Genomic DNA, 26906 nt, shown 5'->3' on the forward strand with positions numbered 1-26906 from the left:
TGGAGTATCCAGCCAGAATAAAAATAATATGAGGATCAAACCATACATGATTTAGTGGCCTCTGGGCTGATTAGATCACGGTTTCTGATAATTGATTTTTGTAATGAGCATTAACTCTTAAAATGGCCAGTTGAGAGCCTCATGGTGCTTATATGGAAGCTTGTCATGAAAGTATGTCTTTGGTTTAGGATACGCATTTCTTGCTATGGGTTTTGAAGTACCGTATGTTATATGTTATATGTCGTTATTGCGTAAGAAGATTTATGACGTCAATGACCAGATAGTTATCACAAAGTTTGGGATGGGGACCTAAAACCCATAGGCAGCCGCTTACTGAATATACTCTACTTTCATAAACATTCTGTGGCCAAGTGTATCCAGGCCTGGGCCGTGGATTTTAGGACAGATCAGTGAGTAAGTGACCTGCGCCATCTGGCATTGGCCCACCAGGTATTTTCCAGGTTTACCAGGTGGCCAGTCCTGGACTCTGGGTGACGATGATATAGAATGCTTAAGATTTCAAAAGTGGCTGAACATGAATTCTACATAGCATTCATCTCTGGGGTGTATTCACTAAACAAACGGGGGATCTGCAGTGGAGTTGAACATGTTAAGTCATGGATCTACATTAGGGGTCTGCCAAGGGGTCTCACCCAGCCGAGTTGTCCCTGCCACCACTAGCCTGCTCTGACGCATGATGGCGCTGATACCCTTAGTGATCCCTTCCTTATGGTGTTACAGTATTATCAGATGACTACCCACTCCTTCTCCAAACACCCAAAGCATCCAGGCAGGACATGGCTGTCTACTCTTTTTTTAAATCGTACCTCTCTGACCGCATCTTTAGTGTCTCCTTGTCTGGAACCTGTTCCTCTCCCCTGCAATATCTGTTGGTGTTCTTCAGGGCTCGGTTCTAGGGTCTCTACTCTTCTTCATCTACACTTCTTCTCTTGGATGACAAAGATCTTCCTTTCCAGTACCACCGTTACGTGGATGACACTCTAATCTACATCTTCTCTCCTAACCCTTCACACAGGGCCGAATTAATGACAGAGCACACAGAGCAATGGATCCCGACAGCCCCTTCCACCAACGATCTGAGTGGCCATGCACCAATTGCTCTGAAAACTACACCGGTCTACTACTTCCAGTTGGAAGACACGTGGGTACGTTTTATTCAGGCCCCGTCAGGCTTTTGGTGCTCCATCGAAGGCATTCTGTGAAACAAATGTTTTTTTACACGTTTGGCCCCTTGATTTGGGGCTTACTTATAAGCATTCAGCTTTGAGAGCCAGATCAAGGTGTGAAACGCGTAAAGTCTTCATGTGTTTACCACCCACTGGTATGTTCCTCTACGGGCTTTGGGCTTCACTGATGTATCCACTGCTCAATTACAATTAAAATCAATTAAATGAGTGCCTACCTCCTTCCCCCCCTCCCCCGTTGTGTACTAATTGCTCCAGGGCCCCAGCATTCTAATGGTTCACACTGATCACCTGTTCCACAAAGCGGCAATCCAGTTGGGTCCTTCAACATGAGTCAATCACCTTCCTTCACTGACGCCACCTGCTCAGTAAGGGCCACCCGGTGGTGTAAGCCTGGCCGACGGCTGACTATGTCACATGGCCAGTTCAGAATTTGCTAGTGCTGTATAAATTAGTATCATGTCATGTAATATATAATTATTATTTTTTTCCACTGTTAACCCCTTAAGGACAATGGGCGGTCCCTAAACCCATTGAAAACAATGCATTTTGAGCCCGTACATGTATGGGCTTTGTCATTAAGGGGTTAAAGAGGTCTCTGGTAAAGTCAGAGTTAAAAATACGTTCTGTAATGAGTGTTCCAAGTTTAGGAATTTTCTGAAGGGTCCTCAAAAGCTTTTAAGACTTTTTGCGCTTTAGGACACAAGGTGTATGTGGAAATGACATTTTAGCGAGTTGGCCAAAAAATGTATCAATAGTCAGACTTCTCTTTGGATTTGAAAGTAGAAAAGAGTTTAATGGGGTTTAGGTCAAGTTCCTCCACACCAAACTCTCTCAATCGTCTCACGCTTCCATGGTGGAGGAGAAGCCGTCTGATGGTCTCCCCGACGTCCCCCAGCCAATGTGTCTTTTGAAGTAGTGGGTCACTGCAGCGCATGCCCGCTACCTCGAATGGTTAATGGGCCTCTTCTGGTAGGTCACACCGGAGCCCATCTTGCCGAGCGAAACCACGTGATTGTGGAATCACAATTGTCCAGACTTCCTATTTCAACCTTGGGCCTCGGGTGTCTTGTTGCACTTTGTTGGTGTTGTTTCCGTGACGTTTGGTGATTTTTTCCTGACTCAGCTTGTTCTGACCCAGGTTTTCTATTTGGCTTTAGACTCTCGTTCTGACCTGCCAGGTTTTGTGATATTGCCCTCTAACATCCATGATTTGGTGACTGTTGTCCTCAACTTTAGAACCTGGCCTGACCCTCGCTTTCCTGTCCTTCTGCATTAGGGATTCCAATTTACTCATTTCTTACAATCACACTGCCTGTGGTAAATAATAGAATTGCTCTGTCTTAATCACTGAAATATCACATGACCTCCAAAACGGCCCAAGATGAGATAAAACCAGGTTTAATATTTTCCCGCTTCCAATTAAGAATCCATCTTTTTTACACCATTATGGCTATATCTGTATTTAATAGAATGCGTCTCGGTCCTGGGGCAACCAATCAACATGGGTATATGATAATCATTTTTTTTATTAATATACTATGGTATTAAGCAGATGGGGAGGGGTTTCAATGATGTCATAATACAACACAAGTGTTATATCAGGTATCTTGTTCACTTGACCACTGAGAAGCGGGACGGTCTGCCTCCCAGTTTTGGTAGGGTGACTGTCGTAAAAGTCACTGACGCTATCGCAGCTTTTAACGAAATTGTTAAAAACACCCGGTGAATGGTGCTATTGTTTGTTAGTAAAGTAGTATTGTTTGGGTGAAATGTAGCGTTATCCCAGTTTTTTAAAACTGTATCATGTAAGAGCAGGAAAACTGTGGAGTTTGACTGCCCCCTTCTGGTCATTCAGCTGAAGTACATCCCAATGAATGAGACATTCAGCTTAAAGCCTCTTTACCGAACAAACTCTTTGAACAAATTAAATGCATTTTTATTTGTATTAATTGTTAAATTGACAATTTTCCTGTTTTTTTTTTTTTAGAGCTTTTAGACTTGTACAATAGTAATCTGAAAAATACATTGGTGGAAAGTACGGCTGTGTACTGCCTCTGAGATTGCTTTTCAATGACAATATGTCGTCAACGCATCTCAAGGGGAAATGTGAAAAGGGCCACCTGTTTTTGGGGCCCCCCAAATTCCTCCTCCCATTATTAAATTATGGGTCCTAGAAGATCCATGGCCCCCGAAAGGCTCTCAGCAGCCCTGTAAAATAAAATGCTGCACACCCAGTGTTGAGGGCACTGCTTTGGCTGTAGATGACCATGACCACTTCATTGTGGTGGCTTATGGGGCTCATATTGTGCCCTGGACCCCTGTGACTAGCTTAGCGCACCAACATTTTTTCTTTTCCCTGTTTGCACATATTTGAGGTTGTTGGCTCCTCATCAGTCTGGTTGCAGCTTGCTGTCCAGGGGTTAATAGGGAGGAGGTTTAATTGCACCTCCCCCAACACATTAATAAGGTTTTGGTAGCAGTATAAACTGCTTTGTGTGCCCACTATGTAGGAGGTGAGAGTAGGTTCTCACCCTATTGAGAGTGTGCCTTGACGTGGCGGGTGAGCTTAATTATGCTTTGGCCAATTCATATAACCAAAACCTCTTATTTATATTATGTTTATAGATTTGTTGCCAACTTTATTAGGGTAAGAAGCGCAGACAGTTTTTGTTTCTTGTATACATTGTACAGCCAATACACTGTTTTTGCAGCATGCTTACACCTGTTGGGTAGGCCTCGTATTATACATTTGTATTATTTGAGCCTGTGACTAGCTTAGCGCACCGACATTTTTTCTTTTCCCTGGACCCCCGGCCTAGCGTTTTCACAATGTCCATATATCAGGACTCGCTCCTGTTACTGTTATATTGCCTCTATTGTTATGTTCTATTATAGTTGTATCGTGTATCATAGCCCATTGGCAGTTGTGTTTCTGTAATAATAACCACGTGAATCTTTATGGTTGGTCCCCATGTGTTAACTTCCTCATGTTCAAATGTTTTGGCCATAGCAAACGCTCACCTGCCATGTCTGAAGCCCCATAGGCTCTAGAAAATAACAAGTGGACCTATTTGGGTCCTACGTAAATTGTTGGCACTATATATAAAGATAATATTAATAATTATGGTGTCCTGTACAGTACAATTGTGTCGCCATGTCCTGTTTTCTTTAACCCCCCCCAATAAATGTTACCCGTTACTTTGAATCTGGTAGACCCCTGGTTTCCATTGGAGTCCACTACCTAACTTCCTTCTTCGAGGATGATATGAACTCAGTTAACCTATGATGATTTATTAAATGTCACCTCAACTGAAAGATTGATTGGAACACAGGACTGCACTCACCTGTCAGATCCCATCCCCACCATCACAAACGAGGGGGCAAATCGGCCTCTCCGTACACAAAGGAGATCTCTGGCCCCGCTAACCGGCCCGCTTACACCGCTTTAAAAGGGGCTTTGTGTCACGATGCGCTATGACATCATATTCTGCCGCTGTGCAGCAAGGACGGCTATGAAGGGACAACCGACCCAAGGTAAATATGTGCCGCCCTAGCCTTGAGTCATTGGCCATAGCCACCACTACACGATCTACGGTGTGACGCGAATCATCTTCTAACCGGATCCAAGATCCACCTGGGCCTATTCTCACGATCTTGAATATACATCATTATAAATATTTCCAAAAAAAATACACACCATAAATTTAAGGTTTATTTATCTGCAATCAAACATGGGCCCATAAATGCGTGCTATTCTTTACAAGGTAACAAAACAACCCGACGTTTGCGTCAGAAACCGCAGGTTCTTTTGGCAGGAGGTTAGTACAAAATATATATAAATTATTTTTTCTAGATTTGGTTAAAAATCTTTAACCCAGAACCACTAGAACAAGCTTTCAGAGAATAGTCGTTCTAGAACAGTTGCCGTAGAATGTTGGTCGGGGTCTGCTCCTGTGCATTCTCAAGCGATTATCTTGAGATCGGACTATAAATCAAATGCCACCACCATACCAGGTACCTTCACGATGTGATTTACCATCCATACTCAGTCAATCCTGGGAAAAATATTATAGAAATGGAGCAAAGGGGTGAAAAATGAAGCACTGAAGTCCTGGAAGACAATGGTGCAGACAGAGGACCATCTTGGTAGTCGAGTCGTCTTCTCGCGTTAGAGACGCCCGGCCATTATTTCAGTCCAGAGTCACTCTTCCAAGTTCACCTCTTCGGAACGATCGTATGAAGTCGTAAGCGGCCGCGTGGTAATTCGGCACGGTCATAGTCACGTCACCTTGAAGAGACAGAATGAAGGCTTGAAAAACGTGGTGTTGGGGGTGGAAAATCTTAATCTGCGCTGAGCATTCGGAGGACTTGTCTTCAAGACACAGAACCGGCCGAGACGTATTCTTAAGATCTTTGAAACTTGAAGGGGAACTCTCACATCCCACATAAAATATCACTTAACCCACCACTATAAACCATCGCCCCAGGCCTTTCTATTTTCCATCTCCGAGATCAACCGAAGGTGTAGCCAGGGCATCTCCTGCAAATGTCCCTCCATTGCCCATGATCCCTCTGTGCAGCCCAAGCAGGAAGTTGTAAATCACTTCCTGGGCTCCCCCTCCCCATGGTTTTGGCAGACTGCGCATGAGCCTCTAAGCTCCAGAGATTGTTTCTAGCGGAACCTCTGTAAAGCTACTACGCTATGACGTAGGAGATATGTCCTTGGTTTTTAAGGACCATTTTTTATGACGATTCCCTCCCCCCCTACATTAAAGTTCTGGAAGGGGTTAATAAACCCTAAAATCCTGGCGTTTCAGTTGTTGGCGAGTTATGAGGAATGGCTACATATTTCAGAAGTTCTGGAGTACCTACCAACCCCAGTGATGGCCTTCACCTTCTGGGTCTTGCCTAATTTCAGGGCTATCCTTTTAAGTAGAGTCTCAACGTCAGGGCACGGGCCGTCCAGGCTGTACTTTTCAACGTACCTAAAAAGAACGCCACAATGACAAAGTACTAGCAGCAGAACATTTATTTACATGCTACCATTTTGTACTGTGCTACAGAGCATGTTGGTGGAGAGGAAGCGCTGGTAGTATAGTTGGGTATAGACATCCCCCCCCCTTACCTGTACTGCTCATGTTTGTTTAGTGTGTAGAGAAGATAATCAGCCATTATGTCTTCTCCAACCAAATGGTCAAGAATTGTACCTGGACAGGAAACATGAAGCCACTTATTATGGGAATTATAACCATTTAAAACGTTGCCCTCATAAGTTCTCTCACTTCTACTGCTCTACAGCCTTACAGAGGCCAACTTAACAACAGATGAGGGATAACTAGTTGCTGATCCTGAGAACAAGTTATATAGCTTATTTAATCTGTAAACACAAATACAAGAATGAGGGAATAGTGACAGAACCACTTAAATCTTGTTACCACATAATGCAAGCTTCATCCCTGCCTCAACGGACTCAATGCGGGGGGACAAAACACCGGGCGTGTCCAGGAGGTACAGGAGAGGCTCCTCTGACACCTACGGGAACAAATCAATACGATTCAATAGAGCAGGCGTGGAGGCCGTACCAAATCTTGGACCTGTTCCTTGGACCTGATTCTAACCTGAATTCTGGAAAGGACGGCGCGGGTGATCCCTGGCTCTGCCCCAACTCGGGAAGCTTTACCTGGAGAACATAGTATATGAGAAACGCGCCGGGGGTCTATACAGTACACAGAAAGACGGCATTATTGGGGGTTAATGGACTTTCGTAAGATTTTGGGAAACGGACACATACCTTTCTTAAGATGGAGCCTTCGCAAAGAGTTTATCAGGGACGATTTTCCCACATTGGGGACGCCAACAACCAAAATGGAGGACTCTAGGTTCTGAAACAGACAAGCACCAGAACCGACCTCAGGACTTTCTGCCTCCTGTGCCGTGTTACGGCGCCAATACTTCCACAAATACAGTAATAAGAGTTACTCTGTACCTCCCAACATTTTCAACGGCCACAAGGGGAACCTCTTGCTTTAGGGAGTGTAGGTGGAGGCATGGCTAGGGGCCATGGCTTTACTAAGACCTTGTAGATTTTTAGACATTATTTCACATATATATAATTTTAATCTGTAAGCACAATCACTGTGTTTGGTGTACCGCTCTAGAAACGTCATCTTCCGAACGATATCGACATGTTGGAGAGAGTTCAGAAGAGGACGGCTAAAATGGTTAATGGTTTGCGGACTAAGGGATCTCAGTCAGCTTTCCTCGTCCGAAATGCCCCAAAAAGGGGTTTTCTTATGATCTTTTATCTCATACTAAGTATTCAGAACTTAAGTACTTTCGGGGGGGCCAGGTTTGTGCACAATCCAAACCCAACTATGTACCTCTGTTCTCTGGAACCTGGGTCCCGATCCAATCAGCTCTGTGATTGCTGGCACAATCTGGAACACAAAAGAAGCGGAGATTTGGCTTTCATCATAACATTAACCCGAGCATCACACTGAACAATGTCCCTGTCTCAACGAGACTAAGCTCATCGGTAGAGCATAAAAAAAAACCCTAAACGGGGCAGTTTTTAACCCCATAACGACCAACGACGTGCCAGGCACGTTAATGACCAATGACGTACCTGCCATGTCATGGCATTAAACAAGATTAGAAAGTGAGCTACGATCCCGAGAACAGGAAGTTAAAAACAACAACCGACTAGGAGTAGACCACGCGCATCTGATCGGGCCGAACACATCTTGTGTGCGGGGGGGGGGAAGCTGAGTGGTGGTGGATGGGGCAAAGGGAGACGCCACCAAAAATTAAAGGGACGACGGAGCTATTATGCATTACATTTTTTATTTTAATCTGGTAGGTTGATGTATAAAAAGGACAAACGAAAGTCACCTGCCTAACGTTCTCGTCCTTGGTGCAGTCGGTGTAAATGATCTTCTCTACTCCTTGTTTCTTCAGCTGTCCATAGACCTCCTGATAGAGAGACCAAGTCACGACGTTAGGTAGACCGGGGCAATAGAATGCTCGCAACGGCTACACTGATGACATTGCACATTACACTAGAGAACAGCACCGTTACAATAAAGCCCCGACCAGACACACATTAGCAGAAGCAGACAATACGGCGTTCTTAACGGGTTTAATTCATGCAGAATCTCTCCATATGCATTAGCCTCCTCTCCCATCTACTTAAAGGGACACCCCAGACATCATATGCACTGTAAAGGGGGGAGGGGATTATGTAGAATATACATGCAATATACCCACGCCCAATCAGCGCCAGAACTTTCTTTCAAGCAGCCAATCAGTGGCATGAACTGTTAGACCTTGGAGAAGGGCAGTTCTTCTGCATCAGAGTACTCTAATATGCGTGGTTCTATAGTAGGGTTGCCAGTGACATTAAACTATTTCTGTACATTGCAGGATTTTTTTTTTTTTGTAGCCCAACGTGCCCTGCTGCCTCGCCACCAGTCAGCTCCAGCACTCGGTCAACAAGAGCGAAGAACATTCCAGTTCTTTGCCAATCGGTAGCAAGAAAACAGGAGCACGGGGTGGTTGTTGCCCAAAAGTAATATATTGCTTTTCAACGGCTGGAGGATGCATAGGACATTAAACTGTCCCTTAAGCCAACTGGAGTGATGGAAGAGGAAGACGTTCACTGGCCCCCCCACATGGGAGGCTCCCACTAAGAAGCATACAACATGCATGCTAAAGAAACCATCCTCCCCATCAGCAAGATCTCAACACCACCGAGCTCTCCTTGTTACCCCCACTACAATCAAGCCACCCTCGCTCAATACCCCCCGTTTAACCTCTTCATAGAACGTAAGCTCGTAGGAGCAGGACCTTCTTCTTCAGTATGACTTCCAGTGCCCTCTACTGTAACAGGGTCACCAAATATGAACCTAATTTTTGTGGCCGGGCGCTTACGTTTTGCCGGGCGAGATCCGCCAGGTCCATTTTGTTGAGTACGAGCAGATGAGGTTTCACTCCCAAACTCTCCCGGAAAATGGGGTTCCGTCCAGACAAAGGGATGTTAGCAAGTCAAGGAAAATACACCATTTTGGACCCAACAGACGCCATACTGGTGACGTAGATGGACCGAACTGGTAGAAGGAATGCTGGATAAGGTGCTTTGTTGAATTAACAGAGATAACTTCTATACGCGTTTATCCGGGAGCTTCCCATGGTGTCACGGAGAACCTGGGAATTACTGGTCTCCCAAAAAGCATTATCTGTGCCATCTTTATCCCCCAAACAGCTTATCAATGCCCCAAACATGTCTGTGCCATCTTTGTCCTCAAATAGCTGGTCTACACCACCCTTGTCCCAGTCAGTGAACCCAACACAGTTTGTCCGTGCCATCTTTATCCCCCAAACAGCTTATCAATGCCCCAAACGTCTCTCTGCTGTCTTTGTCCCAGAGCAAACCACACGTGCAGGTGCGTCTCTTCCTCCTTGCTGTGTGCAGCTTGATCCAGCGTGCAGGAAGTGGATGTGATGTCACTTCCTGCATGCGGGATCAATCAGAGTGTGTGTGAGAGTTCATCAGTATTAACCACACCTAGCTGCTTTAAAAGGGGCAAACAAGTGGCCGCATGGGCCACCCTGGCCCCTTACCCTTACTCCTGCTGTTGGGTGGGAGTTTGCTCAGACCCCTGACCGCATGTGTGGAAATCGATGCCATTGATTTCAACAGGAGCACTTTCCTGCCACTGATTCAAGCAGCGGCAAGAATCAGACTACGGAGGAGGGGAAGCTGCAGCTTCTACATCAGTGCTTTTTTGCAATAAAAAAAGGATATTCTGGCATCATGGACTTCCATTATACAATCGACGCTCCGGAGTCTGGCCTTCATCTGTTTGAGACCTGCAGACCAAGCATCGAAAAGTAGTTAGCGAGTATTGTGGTGCAGGGACCCATCTGACCCTTCCCACCCCTGCCAAGTGTCCCTGTTTCGCTTGGTCAGTCCCTCATAGGACCCTCAAATCCCTGATGGCCCCTCTTTAATCCCTTGATGCCCCTCTTTTCTAAGAGGTCAGAATGTTTGCTGGGTATGAGGGGATCGCAGGGTTCTACAGCCCTAAAAGCCCCGATAATGTGTATAGAAACAGCAGGAAGGGGCTTTATTCATTAAACGGGGTAAATAACCCATGATTCTTCTTCTAAATATCCCACTCAGTTGCACAGATAGCTATCAAAAGTCACATAACTAAAAAGGGTGTAAAGCTTCCCCTCTGGCCACACCCCCTAAGACAAATACCCCCGCCCCATTAACCATTTCAGGTGTTGGTAGGTATGCTATTACAATCACTTTCTGGGTTCTCCAACCCAGTGGCACCCCTAAGAGGTTTAAAGGGACACTGCAGCCCACCAATGCATATGATAGCTGTGCGGCCCCTTTAAATTTGTCCCTATACAAATCCCCCATATACCCTTTGCCCCTCCCCCCACCCTTGTCAAAGGTCAAGCACTGACGCGGGGGGGGGGGACACCATGCACATGTGCGTGATGACATCACATAGGGTGTATCTGCAAATACACAGGGAGAGGGGGGTCTGGAGTATCCACGGCCCCCATGTACCCCCTTTCCCCAATACTTGCCGCCAGCTGCCGTTAGGGGGGTCTCTTCAGACCCCTGGCAACAAGCGTGGCAAGCGTATCCCATGGAGCGCATTCCTGCTATTGATTGGCTGCTTCAAACAGCAAATCAGACTAGGGAGGGAGGGCAGCTGCACCAACAGCTCTGAAACTTCTCAGCAGCCACCCAGCAGAGGTGGTAGAGGCTAATACAGCGCGGGGATTTAAACATGCACAGGATAGGCATACGGCTCCTGAATCTAAGACGAGGCCAATGACTGATTACACAAACACACACACACGCTATATAAATAATAATCACATACATTTGGTGACATAAAATGCATCTTATTTTCCATAATAATAAAAATATTTTTCAATACATAGTGTATTTGCTGATAAGGAGTTTGTATAAATTTAAATATTGATTGAATTAATCACGGGGGAGGGGGGACTCAGGACTGCCTTGGGACTGTTAGCAGGTATGCTATAAGCAGTGAAGTCCCCTCCAGCCAGGCTCACCTCTGGCCATGTGCCCCGGGAACCAGTGAGCCACCTCCCGGCCGGAGAAGTCAAAGCCCTGGCGGAGCAGCAGCGACAGCCTCATTCCGACCCTAAACTGCACCGAGAATAACACATGTATAGAAACAAAAAAATGCACCGAATACCGTCCGCTAAATGCTTCCCCCGGGAAACACGAGCAGCACAAAAGGTTCCGCTTTCCTCTCTGAGCGGCACCGAAAACGGCGCCAGATATTAACCCTCTCAGGCTCTAAGGGTTTAGTAGCCCAAACACCATAAGATTTCTCAGATTCCCCTTTTCTGTGTTTCATAAACCCACACAAATATTTTTTTTTATTTTTTAAATAAAAAAATAGTGTTTTCATTTAGACATTGCGAAGAATAATAGCATGTAAACAAGCTATACTAAAATAATATATATATTTTTTTACAATTTTATCGCATTGAGGTAGTGTTTTTAATACACCTGCCCTGGGGGTTGTAAGCGGAGTTATAGGAAGTTATAAATGAAGGGTAGCGGCTAGTTCCTACCCAGTAGAAGGACTCTGGTGATGTCAGCAGACCATGTGACTGTTTGGTCACATGGTACAAAGAACTACAGGAAGAAGAAGAAGCGGCAGCAGCAACGCGGGACGTGCAAATGACTGCAAATGAGCTGTGCTGGGCTGCTGTTTCTTTTTCAATAACATGGGATGTGAGGATGAAGCTTTAACAGAACTCCTGCAAATACAGAATATTATGGAGGCAGAAGAAAACTTGAATCCGTGAAATAATTCTCTCTCTCTCATTGTGTGTCTCTCTCTCTGTGTCAGCGAGTGTCTCTCTCTGTGTCAGCGAGTGTCTCTCTCTGTGTCAGCGTGTGTCTCTGTCTCTCTGTGTCAGCGTGTCTCTCTCTCTGTGTCAGCGTGTGTCTCTCTCTGTGTCAGAGTGTGTGTGTGTCTCTCTCTCTGTCTCTCTCTCTGTGCCAGTGAGTGTCTCTCTCTCTGTGCCAGTGAGTGTCTCTCTCTCTCTCTGTGCCAGTGAGTGTCTCAGACTCTCTCTGTGCCAGTGAGTGTCTCTCTCTCTCTGTGCCAGTGAGTGTCTCTCTCTCTCTCTGTGCCAGTGAGTGTCTCTCTCTCTCTGTGCCAGTGAGTGTCTCTCTCTCTCTGTGCCAGTGAGTGTCTCAGACTCTCTCTGTGCCAGTGAGTGTCTCAGACTCTCTCTGTGCCAGTGAGTGTCTCAGACTCTCTCTGTGCCAGTGAGTGTCTCTCTCTCTCTGTGCCAGTGAGTGTCTCTCTCTCTCTGTGCCAGTGAGTGTCTCAGATTCTCTCTGTGCCAGTGAGTGTCTCAGACTCTCTCTCTGTGCCAGTGAGTGTCTCTCTCTGTGCCAGTGAGTGTCTCAGACTCTCTCTCTCTCTGTGCCAGTGAGTGTCTCAGACTCTCTCTCTCTGTGCCAGTGAGTGTCTCAGACTCTCTCTCTCTGTGCCAGTGAGTGTCTCAGACTCTCTCTCTGTGCCAGTGAGTGTCTCAGACTCTCTCTCTCTCTCTGTGCCAGTGAGTGTCTCAGACTCTCTCTCTCTGTGCCAGTGAGTGTCTCAGACTCTCTCTCTCTGTGCCAGTGAGTGTCTCAGACTGTCTCTCTCTCTGTGCCAGTGAGTGTGTCTCGCTGTCTCTCTCTGTGCCAGCGAGTGTGTCTCGCTTTGTCTCTCTCTGTTTCAGTGAGTGCGTCTCTCGCGCCTCCGCTCAACTCTCCTGCACATCATTTTTTAGTGAATAGACACATTTGTTATAGACTAAATGCCATGTCTGTAATTGAGACCTTCACGATGTATATGAGAATGTGATAAAATAAAGCAACAGCTGTATATGTTTCAAAATAATAGTAATAATAATAATATATGTTCACGAATAATTAAATGAACATAACGCATGTAATATATCTGGAATTGCAATTAAAAATCAGGTTTTTTTTTTGTTTTTTTTTTATCTTTAACTAGATGTTTACACTTGTGACGGCCCCGGGTTAATCGGTACCGTCTGTAATAATTATTGTTTGTGATACCTGCATCTCCCAGTATATGTTGTGATTATGGTGTGTGCTTTTGTTCCCCTTGTTTGCTACCCTGTCCAGGTGCCACATGTCCTGCCCCCTCCCTCCTTACACAGACTACAGTAGAGACCCCCTACTGTGCTGAGTGCTAATGCTCAGTCATATGCAAAGGAGGGCAGGATGTAATTCCCTTGTGTCTATTGGACGCAATTCCCTTGTGTCTATTGGACGCAATTCCCTTGTGTGTCTATTGGACGTAACTCAATCCCTTGTACTGTTTAAATGCCCCTTTGTTCCCAAATAAAGAGAGTTCCTGTTTTCACCTCAACATGAGTGTTGCCTGATGCTTGGGGTGGGCTGATATGATCCTGTATTGTCCTTTTCAGGACAATAACCACGCTGTGTAGCTAAGCTTCGGCTAGCCACAGTGCCAAGGTAGCTCCGGTGCAGCGAAGCCCCCCTTCTATCTACAACGCTGGTTCTGCCTGGCGCTGAAGGGGCTAATTGTTGGTGTCCCGGCAGGAGGAAGCAACGTTAGGCGGGAGTACCCAGTCGGGGTACAGGTCGGTCCCGTCACAACACTGTTTTCTTCTTCTACAGTCTATCTCAACCACTCACAAAACATTAACTTTTTAGTGACGTGGGTAGATTAATAGATTACGTCCTCATGGTGGTGGCTTTTTGGAATAGGAGCCAGGCATAAGCTGTTGCCCACCGAGTATTGTGCAGCGGACAAGTGCAAAGCTAGTGGGAACAGCTCAGCTGTGTGCGTCGGACCGCCATACACAAGGGAGAATATCCAAGAAAGGCTCCATTGGCTGTGTCTTTCTCCTGCTCAGGTGATTAGGGACCACACAGGGTTAAGGTGTTAATCCAGGACAGATGGAAGACAATTGGAGTCATAAAAAGGACACGTCGGTACCCATTAACACAACAATTATTATTAGGAATATCCATGGGTATGTTATGAAACCGGGTTAGATTAAATAAAATCTAATAGACAATGTTTCTGCCTTTTTGTTTCTTGCCTTTTTGACCATGGAAACAAGATTTCTCACTATGAACTGTCTAGTTCCTATTCCTGTAAGGGACCTGTGTGGATAGAAACTAGATTTTTCACCGTAAACCGTCTAGTTTCTATCCCTGTAAGGGACCTGTGTGAGCAAGAGATATGAGTTCCTTTGCAGTATAAGAACTAGGGATTGTTATCCTTGGTATGAAAGTCCTTTAGCTGGATGGGAACTAGATTTCTCACTATGAACCGTCTAGTTCCTATCCCTGTAAGGGACCTGCGTGAGCTGGAGATATGAGTCCCTTTGCAGTATAGGAACTAGGGATTGTTATCCTTGTAAAGGACCATTGTTAGCTGAAGGTATAAAAGTCCTTTAGCTGGATGGAAACTAGATTTCTCACTATGAACCGTCTAGTTCCTATCCCTGTAAGGGACCTGTGTGAGCTGGAGATATGAGTCCCTTTGCAGTATAGGAACTAGGGATTGTTATCCTTGTAAAGGACCATTGTTACCTGATGGTATAAAAGTCCTTTAGCTGGATGGAAACTAGATTTCTTACTATGAACCGTCTAGTTCCTATCCCTGTAAGGGACCTGTGTGAGCTGGAGAGATAAGGGTCCTTAAGCTGGATGGTAACTAGATTTCTCACCATGAACCATCTAGTTCCTATCCATTAACAGGACCTGGCCACGATGGAGCAAAAGGTCCTTTACAGGGATAGAAACTAGCTCTCTTTTCATGAGTTGGATAGTTCCTATCGCTGTACAGGACCTGACCACTAGGGGGCAAAAGGTAATTTAGCTGGATAGAAAATAGCTCACACACACTGAGCAAGCTATTTCCTATCCCTGTAAAGGACATGGTCCTTCTACCGGATAGGAACTAGTTTCAACCATAAATGAAGTGGTAGGACGGGATGCAAGAGCTTTTTTTTTTTATTTTTTTTTTTAAATAACTTTATTAAGGGATTGTATTAAGGAATCTATAGATTACGGTTACGGTGAGTGTCAGCAGTGACGTGCAAATTAATTGCATGTACTCCAGATAAATCACCTAATAAATTGATATGGTTGATGGGTTCTTTAGTGTTAATTCAGGGGCAGTTGTGGTTGATGTGGTGTTAAGGGTTAATTTAGAGGCAGTTATGGCTGATGGGGTGTTTAGGGTTAATTTAGGGGCAGTTATGGATGAAGCGGTCTTTATGGTTAATTTAGGGGCAGTTACGCTTGATGGGGTGTTTAGGGTTAATTTAGGGGCAGTTATGGTTGATGGGGTGAAGTCTTTATTTATATATATAAATATATATATATATATATATATATATATATATATACAGTATATATACATAGAAACCCATATATTATATTATTGTTAAAGCTTGTTTCACTGGATTGTCCTGACTTTTGAGTGTCTCTCTTGCTGCATACCACCCAAGAGTCCCAACTTTTCTCAGGGTAGTCTCTATTTGTAGGGTGTTGTCCCAAGTAACTGCCCCGCTTTTGCGGGCAGAGGGGAGAATAGGCTGGTAAAGGAGATCCTAATTTGGACTTTAGGGGAACTGTCTGCATGCGTGGCGCTTTAACACTATAATTATACTAATGGCTGCACCATGGCTTTCTGTTTCAGTTTGGGGTATAAATACGAGCTATAGCTCAGCTCTGAGGGGGCTTTCTGTGCCGTAGGATTGGGTCAGACACAAGACTTTGTATGTCTCACTCTGCTGTATGTTCTTATGTCTGAGCAAATCCTACTGTACAGAGACTTGTGAGACTTAAGCTACAGCTCCAGTGTTATCTCCCTAGCCGAATCATATTGATATCCACACTGTGATCAGTTACTGGGACCATTTTGCAGAAACAGGGCCCAGTTATTCCAGGGGAGTCCATAACAGCTGCCCTTTGAGCCAGCAGAATCTACGACCAGGCCTGCCACTTTTGAAGACCCGGACGACCCCTGCAATTACTTCTGCACTGGCTGGCACCTTACCTCTGTGTTGCTGTCTTGTACCGCACAGAGGAAGTAGAAACGCAGTAGGGTCATGTTAAGTTATGTCACGTCACGTGACCCTGCTGGGTTCCTGGTTCCCCAGGTGGTAAAAGAGAACTTGTTCTCAGAGTGGGAGAGCAACGCAAAGATGGCACATAGAGGCTGTTTGGGGTAAAGATGACACAGGGAGGCTGTTTGTCGTAAAGATGGCACAGGGAGGCTGTTTAGGCCAAAGATTGCACAGGGAGGCTGTTTGGGGCAAAGATAGCACAGGCAGGCTGTTTGGGGAGGAAGATGGCAAGCCCTATGCGTCCAATCTGGGTCCTGGGTAGGTGCTGTGAATGTAATCTGGGTGCCAGCAATGGCCTTTGGAGTATGTAACCTGTTATCTATGTCTGTAATTTAGGGTTGCCATGCATTATTTATTTGATCTAAACCTTCACTGCTGAGTTTGCTTGTGATTTGTCAGTTGATCTATACCTGCAATGCTGTTTTGTGTGTTATTTATTAATACCTTCAAACACAAGGTTTATATGTCTAATTCATTTGATCTATGTGACGGACTCGTCCCTTCAGGCACACCGCTGTGGATATTATACAGCCCAACCACCCGTTCCCCTGGAACCCAGTTTCTATGTTTACCCCCACACCGCCAGGCCCAGTACCAGGACATACAGGTTTTACTTTTGGAACTGCTGGGCGGCTAGAATAGCCTCCTGCCCCACTATGTGTACCAGACAGGATTATCTCCACAGGGCTCCAGCCTGACTATCGGTGGAAGATATCAGAGGCTAATCCCGTTATCTCCCCTATTGTTCCTGGGAGACCTGAATCCCCCAGTTTAAGGGGGCGGTTATGTTACTCAGACGTCTCATTCTGTGTGTTGATGTGATTATATGGATATATATACCTGTGTCTGTGTCCAATAAAGTGTTCTTAATGTTATACCCTACACTGAGTCTCGGCTAGTGACTGGGGAACCGGGGAAAGTGTGTGGTGTCCCAGGCTAAGGGAGCACAAGACAGCGGAGGTAGTCGGTCGGACTAGCCAGCTCCGTGATTTGGGATTTGCTCCTAGCTAAGCGGGACATCCAAACCACTACCAAGACCAAGAAGCCGAGACGGAGAGCACCCTACGAGGGTATGGACCAGCGGTACTAAAACATAAGCAGAATACTTTGAAAGACCTCCTGGATGCTCGTGGAAAGGTTGCCAGCAACAAAACCAGGGATACCCTCATTGCGGAACTTATGGACAACCAGTCTAAAGCCGGCCCTGTTACCCCAGGAGACCAGGATGAGTTCCAGAGGGATGTTCTGTTCCGCCTGTCCTGCTACGGGCCCCATCCACCCGCAGAGATAGTGAACCGGGTGATAGCAGAGGTGACTGCGCTAAGGTATCCCCAACAAACACGTTCTTCAGGGAAAAGTGATGAGATTTCTCACTTTGAGGCGAGTAACCGCCGAATGCTCCCCTATGCAGCTTTCAAATCCTTCATCGAGGCGGAGGGGACATCGAAGGATATCTCCAAGACTTCGAGCGGCAATGTCTGTTGCAACAAGTGAGAGACGCAGATAAAGTAACCATCCTTGCCAGCAAGCTCACTGGCCGGGCGGCTGAAGCCTACCGAGCAGTGGCCGACGAGGACTGTAACAGCTATGAGCGAGTGCGAGAACAATTACTAGCTCGTTTCGCCATCACCCCGGAGGCACAAAGACTCAAGTTCCATAGCCTGCGGAGGATGGAGAAAGACACGTACCAAGAATGGGGGCATCGGATGCAGAAAGCAGTGCAAAACTGGCTCACAGGGAGCCGAGAAGTGACTGCCCAAGAGGTGACTCAGTTGTTCCTTCTGGAGCAGTTTTTTAACTACACTCCCCCTGATGTCCAGGACCGTCACCCCCGAGACCTAGCCCAAGCCGCTAGCTAGGCAGATGAGTACCAGGACACGCGCCGGGCTAAATCGACCAACACCCGGCCAGCCCCTCGGTATCTGCCAGCCCATTCCCCAGAGGTGTTTCTCGTGCAACCAAACGGGACACATTATGTTGAACTGTCCCAGCAACCCCAGCCATCGGGACCATATCGAGGAAGGCCCCGGCGCAAAGTGGTTCAAGGTGTTGGTCAGGAAGAAGACTGGGGAATTTTCCACGAGGCTGACATCGTACAAGCCATTGCGGGGGTCAACCGCCATCATCACTGCCAGCCTGTGTTACTCAATGGAAAAGCGGCCAGGGGGCTCCGTGATTCCGGAGCCACCTTAACCATGGTGGATCCCCAGAGGGTACCAGTACCCGGTAACAACTGGAAAATTTGTGGCAGTACGAGTCGCAGGGGGCAAAGTATATCGAATCCCCACGGCTCAGGTGCATCTGGACTCATGACTGGGCTTCCAGAGGAAATTCTACTGGGCAACGACTTAGGCCATCTCACCTCCACATTTGGCCCCTCCAAGCCTGCGGAAGCACACCCTGTAACCACCCGGCTACAAGCCCAACAAACCAAGCCACCTCCCTCCGAAGAGACCCAGGTAAGACCCACTGACCTTGACTCTGGCCCCGACCTCCTCACCTGGGACTCCCCGACAGACTCCAGTAAGGAAGTACAACAGGACGACACCCTAGCAGTGTACCGACAGAAGGCTCTCAGTAAGCCTGGGGGGATGGACGACTACTGGTTCCATTGGGAAGGGGACAGACTCTATCGTAGTGCAGAGGATGGGGGGAAACAGACTGGTAAAGCGCCCAGGCCGCAGCTAGTGATACCCCAGAAATATAGGGCAGACATACTACGCATCGGACATGTCATTCCCTTGGCCGGACATTTAGGACAGAGAAAAACGAGGTATAGAATCACCCAGAACTTTTTTTGGCCTGGTATCTCCGGGGACATTAGGGACTACTGGCGCACTTGCGAGATCTGCCAGCGGGTAGGCAAGAGAGGGGATCATCTGAAAGCTAAATTAAGACCCCTGCCCATAGTGCAAGAACCCTTCAGCCGGGTTGCAGTCGATCTTATTGGCCCGTTAGCTAAGCCAAGCCCCACGGGGAAGAAATATATACTTACCGTGGTGGACTATGCCACCCGGTACCCTGAGGCTGTAGCATGAAGCAACATCCAAGCCAAAACCATAGCGGAGGCGCTGTTGCAAATATTCTCCCGGGTGGGGTTTCCCCAGGAGCTGCTGTCCGATCAAGGGACACAGTTCACCGCAGAGGTAACCCAACAGCTCTGGAAGTTGTGCGGCATTAAACCCCTTTATTGCTCCGCAAACCAATGGGTTATGCAAGAGATTTAATGGCACTCTGAAGCAGATGCTTCGGACCTTTGCCTGCAGAGCACAAGCACTGGGAGCGCCACCTGCCCCATCTCTTGTTTGCCTACCGGGAAGTCCCACAGGAATCCACAGGGTTCTCCCCCTTTGAGCTGTTATACGGCCGGAGGGTTCGAGGCCCCTTAGACCTCCTACGGGAACACTGGGAAGGCACGGTACCAACAGACGACCCGTCCGTAGTTACCTATGTATTGGGGCTCCGAGATAGGCTCCAGAGATACACGACCCTAGTGAAGGACAATCTCCAGAGAGCTCAGGGCAGACAGAAGAGGTGGTATGACAGGACGGCTAGGGATCGCACCTTCCAGATAGGGCAAAAAGTATTGGCTCTCCATCCGGTCAAGCAAAACAAACTGCAGGCAGCCTGGCAGGGTCCTTACAAGATAACGCAACGACTCTGTGACACCACCTATATTGTGGCCAGATGTTCAGATGAGCGGGTCCAGCGGACCTTCCATGTGAACATGCTGAAGCCGTACTTGGAAAGGGAGGAGGCGGTGGTCGCCATATGCGGCCCCGCTGTAGGGGAATGGGAGGGTCTGCCCCTGCCCGGCTTACCAGGGGATATTGAAACCCAGAAAAGTTAGAAAGTGTTAGGCTAGGAGAAGGGCTGGCCCCCTCAGAAAAGGACCAGGTCACCCAGATCTTAGAGGAACGACGAGCCATGTTTTCATCTCTACCTGGCTACACCCAGCGGTTCATAAAGTGGAGACCACAGACCCCCATCCCTTAAGGCAACCCGCTTACCGCGTCCCTGATGCTGTCCGAGAAAGCATGCGTCAGGAGATCAGGGAGATGCTAAATCTCGGGGTCATCGAACCCTCCGTAAGCCCTTGGGCTTCCCCAGTCGTTCTCGTCCCTAAGAAGGATGGCACCGCCAGATTCTGTGTTGACTATAGGCGACTGAATGACCGCACCGTGACTGATGCGTACCCGACGCCCCGGGTAGACGACTTATTAGACCGGATCGTAGGGGGAAGGTTCCTCACCACTATAGACCTATGCAAGGGCTATTGGCAGATACCTCTGGACGCGGAGGCTAGGCCGAAGTCTGCATTCATCACCCCATACGGCTTGTACCAGTTTAAAGTCATGCCGTTTGGGATGAAGAATGCACCGGCTACCTTCCAGCGGATGATAGACCGCCTGCTGGATGGGTTGCAGGAGTATGCCTGCGCCTATCTAGATGACATAGCCATCCATAGTGCCACCTGGGGGGAACATCTCGAACATCTACGGACAGTGCTAGACAGAATCCGCGATGCAGGGCTGACAATTAAGCCAGACAAGTGCCACATTGGTCTGTCTGAAGTCCAATATCTAGGACACCGGGTGGGGTGTGGGAGACAGAGACCAGAGCCCGCTAAAGTAGAGGCGGTTGCCAACTGGCCAGTACCACGTACTAAAACACAGGTCCTAGCGTTCCTAGGGACTGCGGGTTATTACCGTAAGTTTGTCCCCAACTATAGCACTATTGCAAAACCCCTGACCTGACCAAAAAGAGTTTGCCCCGACAAGTCCTGTGGTCTCCGGAGTGCGAGGCGGCGTTCAGACAACTCAAACAGGCTTTAGTGCAAGCTCCTGTACTAGCTGCACCAGACGCATCCAAAGGCTTTGTCGTCCATACAGACGCTTCTACGTTCGGGTTGGGAGCACTACTAAACCAGGTCAGAGACGATGGCGACGAACACCCAGTGGCATACATCAGCAGCAAACTACTTCCCCGGGAGGTGAGCTACGCCGCCATTGAAAAAGAATGCCTGGCTTTGGTTTGGGCTCTCCGCAAGTTTCAACCCTATTTGTACGGGCGATCCTTCACCGTCCTTACGGATCATAACCCCTTAGTATGGCTGAACAGGGTAGCCGGGGACAATGGCAGGTTATTACGGTGGAGCCTAGCCCTACAGCTCTTCAACTTCACCATTCAGTATCGTCCAGGGAGGCTCAACGGGAATGCGGATGGGCTGTCCAGACAAACGGAGCTAACGGGGTGATTGTGTTTGGGAGGCGATGGGTGCCAGGGCTTCGAACGATCCCAAGCGGACCCGATTGGGGGCGCGCTGGGTAGGACGAGGTGTTCCACAAGGGGGAGCATTGTGACGGACTCGTCCCTTCAGGCACACCGCTGTGGATATTATACAGCCCAAACACCCATTCCCCTGGAACCCAGTTTCTATGTTTACCCCTTTTTCCTATTGCCCAGAAGCTGCCCTCTGCCGCCCACACCGCCAGGCCCAGTACCAGGACATACAGGTTTTACTTTTGGAACTGCTGGGCGGCTAGAATAGCCACCTGCCCCACTATGTGTACCAGACAGGATTATCTCCACAGGGTGCCCAGCCAGGGCTCCAGCCTGACTATCGGTGGAAGATATCAGAGGCTAATCCCGTTATCTCCCCTATTGTTCCTGGGAGACCTTGTTCCATCTTAAGGGGGCGGTTATGTTACTCAGACATCTCATTCTGTGTGTTGATGTGATTATATGGATATATATACCTGTGTCTGTGTCCAATAAAGTGTTCTTAATGTTATACCCTACACTGAGTCTCGGCTAGTGACTGGGGAACCGGGGAAAGTGTGTGGTGTCCCAGGTTAAGGGAGCACAAGACACCGGAGGTAGTCGGTCGGACTAGCCAGCTCCATGACAATCTATACCGGCAATTCTGTGTTTCCATTTTTTTGTTGGTATGATCTATACATGAGCTACATTAGGACAGAAAAAAGTGTGGCACAGTGAAAGAGGGGACAAAGGGACATTAGGGGTGATTAATGGGGGGACGGGGGGACGACAAACTCTTATTTTGATTAAAGAAATGTATCTCCATGGTCTCTAATTTCTGTTTTTGTCTATAGCACAGGCAGGCTGTTTGGGGAGAAGATTGGCCAATCCTATACATCCAATCTGGGTTCTGGGCATGTCCTGTGGATGTATTCTCCGTGCCAGAGCTGGCCTTTGAGGTGAGCGACCTGTGATCTATGTCTGCAATTTGGGTTACCATGCATTATAGATTTGCCCTAAACCTTCATTGCTGAGTTTGCTTGTGATTTTTCAGTTGATCTATACCTGCATCATACCTGTTTCATGTGTTACTTATTAATACCTTCAAACACAAGGTTTGTATTTCTTTTTCATTTGATCTATACCTGCAATGCTGTGTTTTAATTTGTTGTTTATTTGCTCAATACGTGAATTACATGAGGAAAGAAAAGAGCATTTGGCACAGTGAAGGACGAATCAAAACTGGGGATGATAGGTGGGTGTCGACGAATTGCTATTTTGATTAGAGAAATGTATCTCCGTGGTCTCTGTTTTTAGTTTTATATCAGGCATGGGTTTTTTGTATTTTTGAGTCAGGACCTCAGAGAAGATAAGGACCTGGAGTGTCTGGGATGTCTGAATAGACAGAGGGCGAGTGCCTGGAGCAGGGTATGAAAAGGGACACCTATTGGGTGGTGCGGCAGTTCTGTGAAGCCACCGATGCACTACAAACACACATAACAGAATTTCAAATGCTATTTACAGTTTATTAACAGATATACATAGCAGTGTAAATAGTGGCAGAAAATCCAGAAAAACTGCCATACTTTCTGTGCTTTGGATGGTTCTGGATTACTGAGCGGATGACTGGAACAGCCTCTCAGCAGAATACAACAACCAAAATGAAACATGCACAGGGTAGATATTTTTCATCCGTCTGTTCTCAAAATCCATCTTCCTCTGAACACTCAGAACTGTTTGATGATCCAAATCCAAACAGTGCAGTGCAACAGCAGTAGCACATCGTCGACATGGTGTCCGTCAGACAAAGCAGGAGTCTGGATGTCAGGGACTCACTGATTTGAGAAGACCTTTCGGAAGACGTTTGAGAAGACGTTTTGGAAGACGTTTCAGAAGACGTTTCGGAAGACGTTTGAGAAGATGTTTTCAATGGCTCTGCCTGGGAAGTCTTGCTTGATGATTCCCCTCTGTCTAAGCTCATTAAGCTTTCTCTAGGAAGCTTTTGAAGATGTCCCTCCAGAGGCTCCTGAGATTTAACAGGTTCCTCTCTGGGTAACACATCCTTATTTTCCTTCCGAAGCCCACTCTGTTGTTTGAGATGCACCCGATTGTCTGTGCTGGTTGAGTGCTCCACAGGGAGATCTCGTAGATGTTTCTTCAGAGGGTTAGGCTGCTGAGATATGGCAGGTTTACCTCTGGATGATTTATGTCTCTCCTGTACACGTTCATCATTGAGGTTGGGAGGAGAAGGAATCTCCGAGCCACTTCGAATCATCTCCCGCATGTGGGTATTAGGAGACGGGGATGTTTTCATCAGTCCTGCCCGTGAAGTCTTGCGTGAAGATTCACCGCTGTCTAAGCTCTTTAAGCTTTCTCCAGGCAGCTTTTGAAAATGTTCCTCCAGAGGGGAAGGCTCCTGAGACATAACAGGTTCCTCTCTGGGTAACACATCCCTATTTTTCTTCCCACGCCCACTCTGTTGTTTGAGATGCACCCCACTGTCTGTGCTGGTTGAGGGCTCCACAGGTAGATCTCGCAGATGTTTCTTCAGAGGGTAAGGCTGCTGAGATATAGCAGGTTTACCTCTGGATGATTTATGCCTCAATTTCTTCCCACTCTCCCGTACACGTTCATCATTGGGGTTGGGTTGTTCTCTGCTGATGGAACGTGTTGCTGGAGGGGAAGGTATCTCAGGGGGCACTACAGTTGCATTTATAGAGTTCTGGACCAGAAGTGGCCGATCTGAGCAACTATGAAGCATCTCTCGCATGTGGCTATGAATATATTCCCCCGTCTCGGGATCCAATAATGGAGTTGGGTGGAACCTCATATGTGTCTTGCGTGAAGATTCACGGCTGTCTAAGCTCTTTAAGCTTTCCCTAGGGAGCTTTTGAAGATGTTCCTCCAGAGGGGAAGGCTCCTGAGACATAACAGGTTCCTCTCTGGGTAATGCATCCCCATTTTTCTTCCCACGCCCACTCTGTTGTTTCAGAAGCACCCCACTGTCTGCGCTGGTTGAGGGCTCCACAGGCAGATCTCGTAGGTGTTTCTTCAGAGGGGTAGGCTGCTGAGATATAGCAGGTTTACCTCTGGATAATTTGTGTCCCAATTTCTCCTCACTCTGGTGCAGTAAACCTAGTCTTCGGTGGAGGATCTGCAGTTTCTCCTGTACATGTTCATCATTGAGGTTGGGAGGAGAAGGAATCTCCGAGCCACTTCGAATCATCTCCCGCATGTGGGTATTAAAACATTCCCTCGTCTCGGGATCCAGCTTTAGCTGTTCTTTAGCTTCAGGAACTTCCTGTGAGAACGCTGGGATTTTCTTGCTTGAAGATTGACGGCTGTCTAATCTCTTTAAGCGTTCCCTAGGGAGCTTTTGAAGATGTTCCTCCAGAGGGGAAGGCTCCTGAGATATAACAGGTTCCTCTCTGGGTAACGCATCCCTATTTTTCTTCCCACGCCCACTCTGTTGTTTGAGAAGCACCCCACTGTCTGTGCTGGGTGAGGGCTCCACAGGGAGATCTCGTAGGTGTTTCTTCACAGGGTAAGGCTGCTGAGATATAGCAGGTTTACCTCTGGATGATTTATGTGTCAATTTCTCCCCACTCTGCTGCTGTAAAGTTGGTCTTCGGGGGAGGGTCTCCAGTCTCTCCTGTATAGCAGGTTTACCTCTGGATGATTTACGTCTCTCCTGTACGCGTTCATCATTGAGGTTGGGAGGAGAAGGAATCACCGAGCCACTTCGAATCATCTCCCGCATGTGGGTAATAAAAAATTCCCGTCTCTCGGGATCCAGCTTTAGCTGTTCAGGAGCTTCAGGAACTTCCTGTGAGAGCGCTGGGATATTTCCCTCCACGTCTCTGTTTGTCATCTCTGACATAATGTTGTCTTTGGCTTCTACTTCACCAAGGTGAGTAAAATCGTCGCTGACGTTTTGTACGTCGTGTGATACACGGACAACTCTATAAAGAAAGAAACAATGAATTCAGGATGTTGGTTCTCCATAGACAATAATGTTACACAGGGGCACGGCTGATCTAGCAGCTGCTCTATCTATATAGAGGCTCACAAATAATGAAATTCAAATTTCTTGCCCAAAAAGCAGCTGCCTTGGAAGCGAGATTCAGAAGTCAAAATAAAATACAAAATACAAAGAAAGGTGAGGTATGTACAAATAAAAGGTGAGAGGGGCCGGCACATTTTTCTCTTGCTCTATGACCTTAAACCTTCATTGACTCCCCAGCCTTACGTTCAGGGTGATGTGACTTACCTGTGAGTATCCGTGTGTCTGGCTTACTCTCAGAATGTTGTGTTCATATAGCCTGTGCCCCATTGTGACATCATAGCTTCACATGTCATTGTGACATAATCACTAGGCACAGCCAGAATCTTCATGTCTTTGTGACATCATCACTAGGCACAGCCAGAATCTTCAAATCTCTGTGACAGTATTACAAAGCACAGCTGAGAGCTTCAAATGTCTTTATGATCATCACTAGACACATCCAGAATCTTCACCACTTTGTGGCATCATCACCTATACCTTAAAAGAGAAGTCTGATGGAATTGTGTTTTCTTTAATCATAATTATAAATGTCACCCCCATTAATGTATTATATTATTACACAAACAAGGGGGTTTCTTTCTCATGGATCCAATAAAGTGCATAAAGGTATCTTGTTTAAATGCTCTTTATTATATCTACAGCTTTCTATCACCAACAAATATATATTTCTATAAGCTTTATATACACACACATATATACATATATATATATATTTATATATATATACACATAGATACGCATATATATATACACACATAGATATATGTAGTGTTTGTTGCTGCCTGCTTGGATGGATGACGCTGGCTTCTGTACCAGCATGATGTCATCACCTGGGCGGGGCTGGCAGGTACATGAAAAGACAGTTGACGGTTGTTTTTCTTTGTAACAGTTAGACAGTATAATAAAAGCATCAGTTACATATTGGAATGGTCATTGCATCATTACGTTATAACACACATACACATATATTATATATATATATATATATATACACATACACATAGATACACATACAGATATATATATATATATATATATATATATACACACACATAATTACACATACAGATATATTATATATATATACATAGATACACATACAGATATATTATATATACACATAGATACACATACAGATATATTATATATACACATAGATACACATACAGATA

General features: G+C 46.7%; 1 protein-coding gene across 1 annotated transcript; it reads right to left on the minus strand.

Annotated features, from left to right (window-relative positions):
• Positions 1-5318: 5318 nt before the first annotated feature.
• Positions 5319-11420, minus strand: MTG1 (mitochondrial ribosome associated GTPase 1). The gene is made up of 11 exons (XM_053451244.1): positions 11310-11420; positions 10010-10076; positions 9138-9240; positions 8100-8180; positions 7589-7645; positions 7000-7090; positions 6827-6888; positions 6644-6740; positions 6334-6415; positions 6081-6193; positions 5319-5496 (listed from the first exon to the last, which is right to left on the minus strand). The coding sequence occupies exons 1-11, from the start codon at positions 11392-11394 to the stop codon at positions 5399-5401; spliced, it is 936 nt and encodes a 311-aa protein (XP_053307219.1). The 5' UTR covers positions 11395-11420; the 3' UTR covers positions 5319-5398.
• Between the last annotated feature and the right edge of the window lie 15486 nt (positions 11421-26906).

Source organism: Spea bombifrons, chromosome 11 (genome assembly GCF_027358695.1).
Source record: "Spea bombifrons isolate aSpeBom1 chromosome 11, aSpeBom1.2.pri, whole genome shotgun sequence".
In the NCBI taxonomy this organism is placed as follows: domain Eukaryota; kingdom Metazoa; phylum Chordata; class Amphibia; order Anura; family Pelobatidae; genus Spea; species Spea bombifrons.

Bases quoted from the DNA above. Each gene is read 5' to 3' on its own strand.
- MTG1 (XM_053451244.1), bottom strand. From the start codon at position 11,394: ATGAGGCTGTCGCTGCTGCTCCGCCAGGGCTTTGACTTCTCCGGCCGG. The intron at 9,241-10,009 runs ATCCTTTTTTTA...ACTTGCTAACAT, and splicing joins GAAGTCCATGATGCCAGAAT to CCCTTTGTCTGGACGGAACC. The intron at 7,091-7,588 runs GTACATAGTTGG...TGTCTGTTTCAG, and splicing joins CCAGGTTCCAGAGAACAGAG to AACCTAGAGTCCTCCATTTT.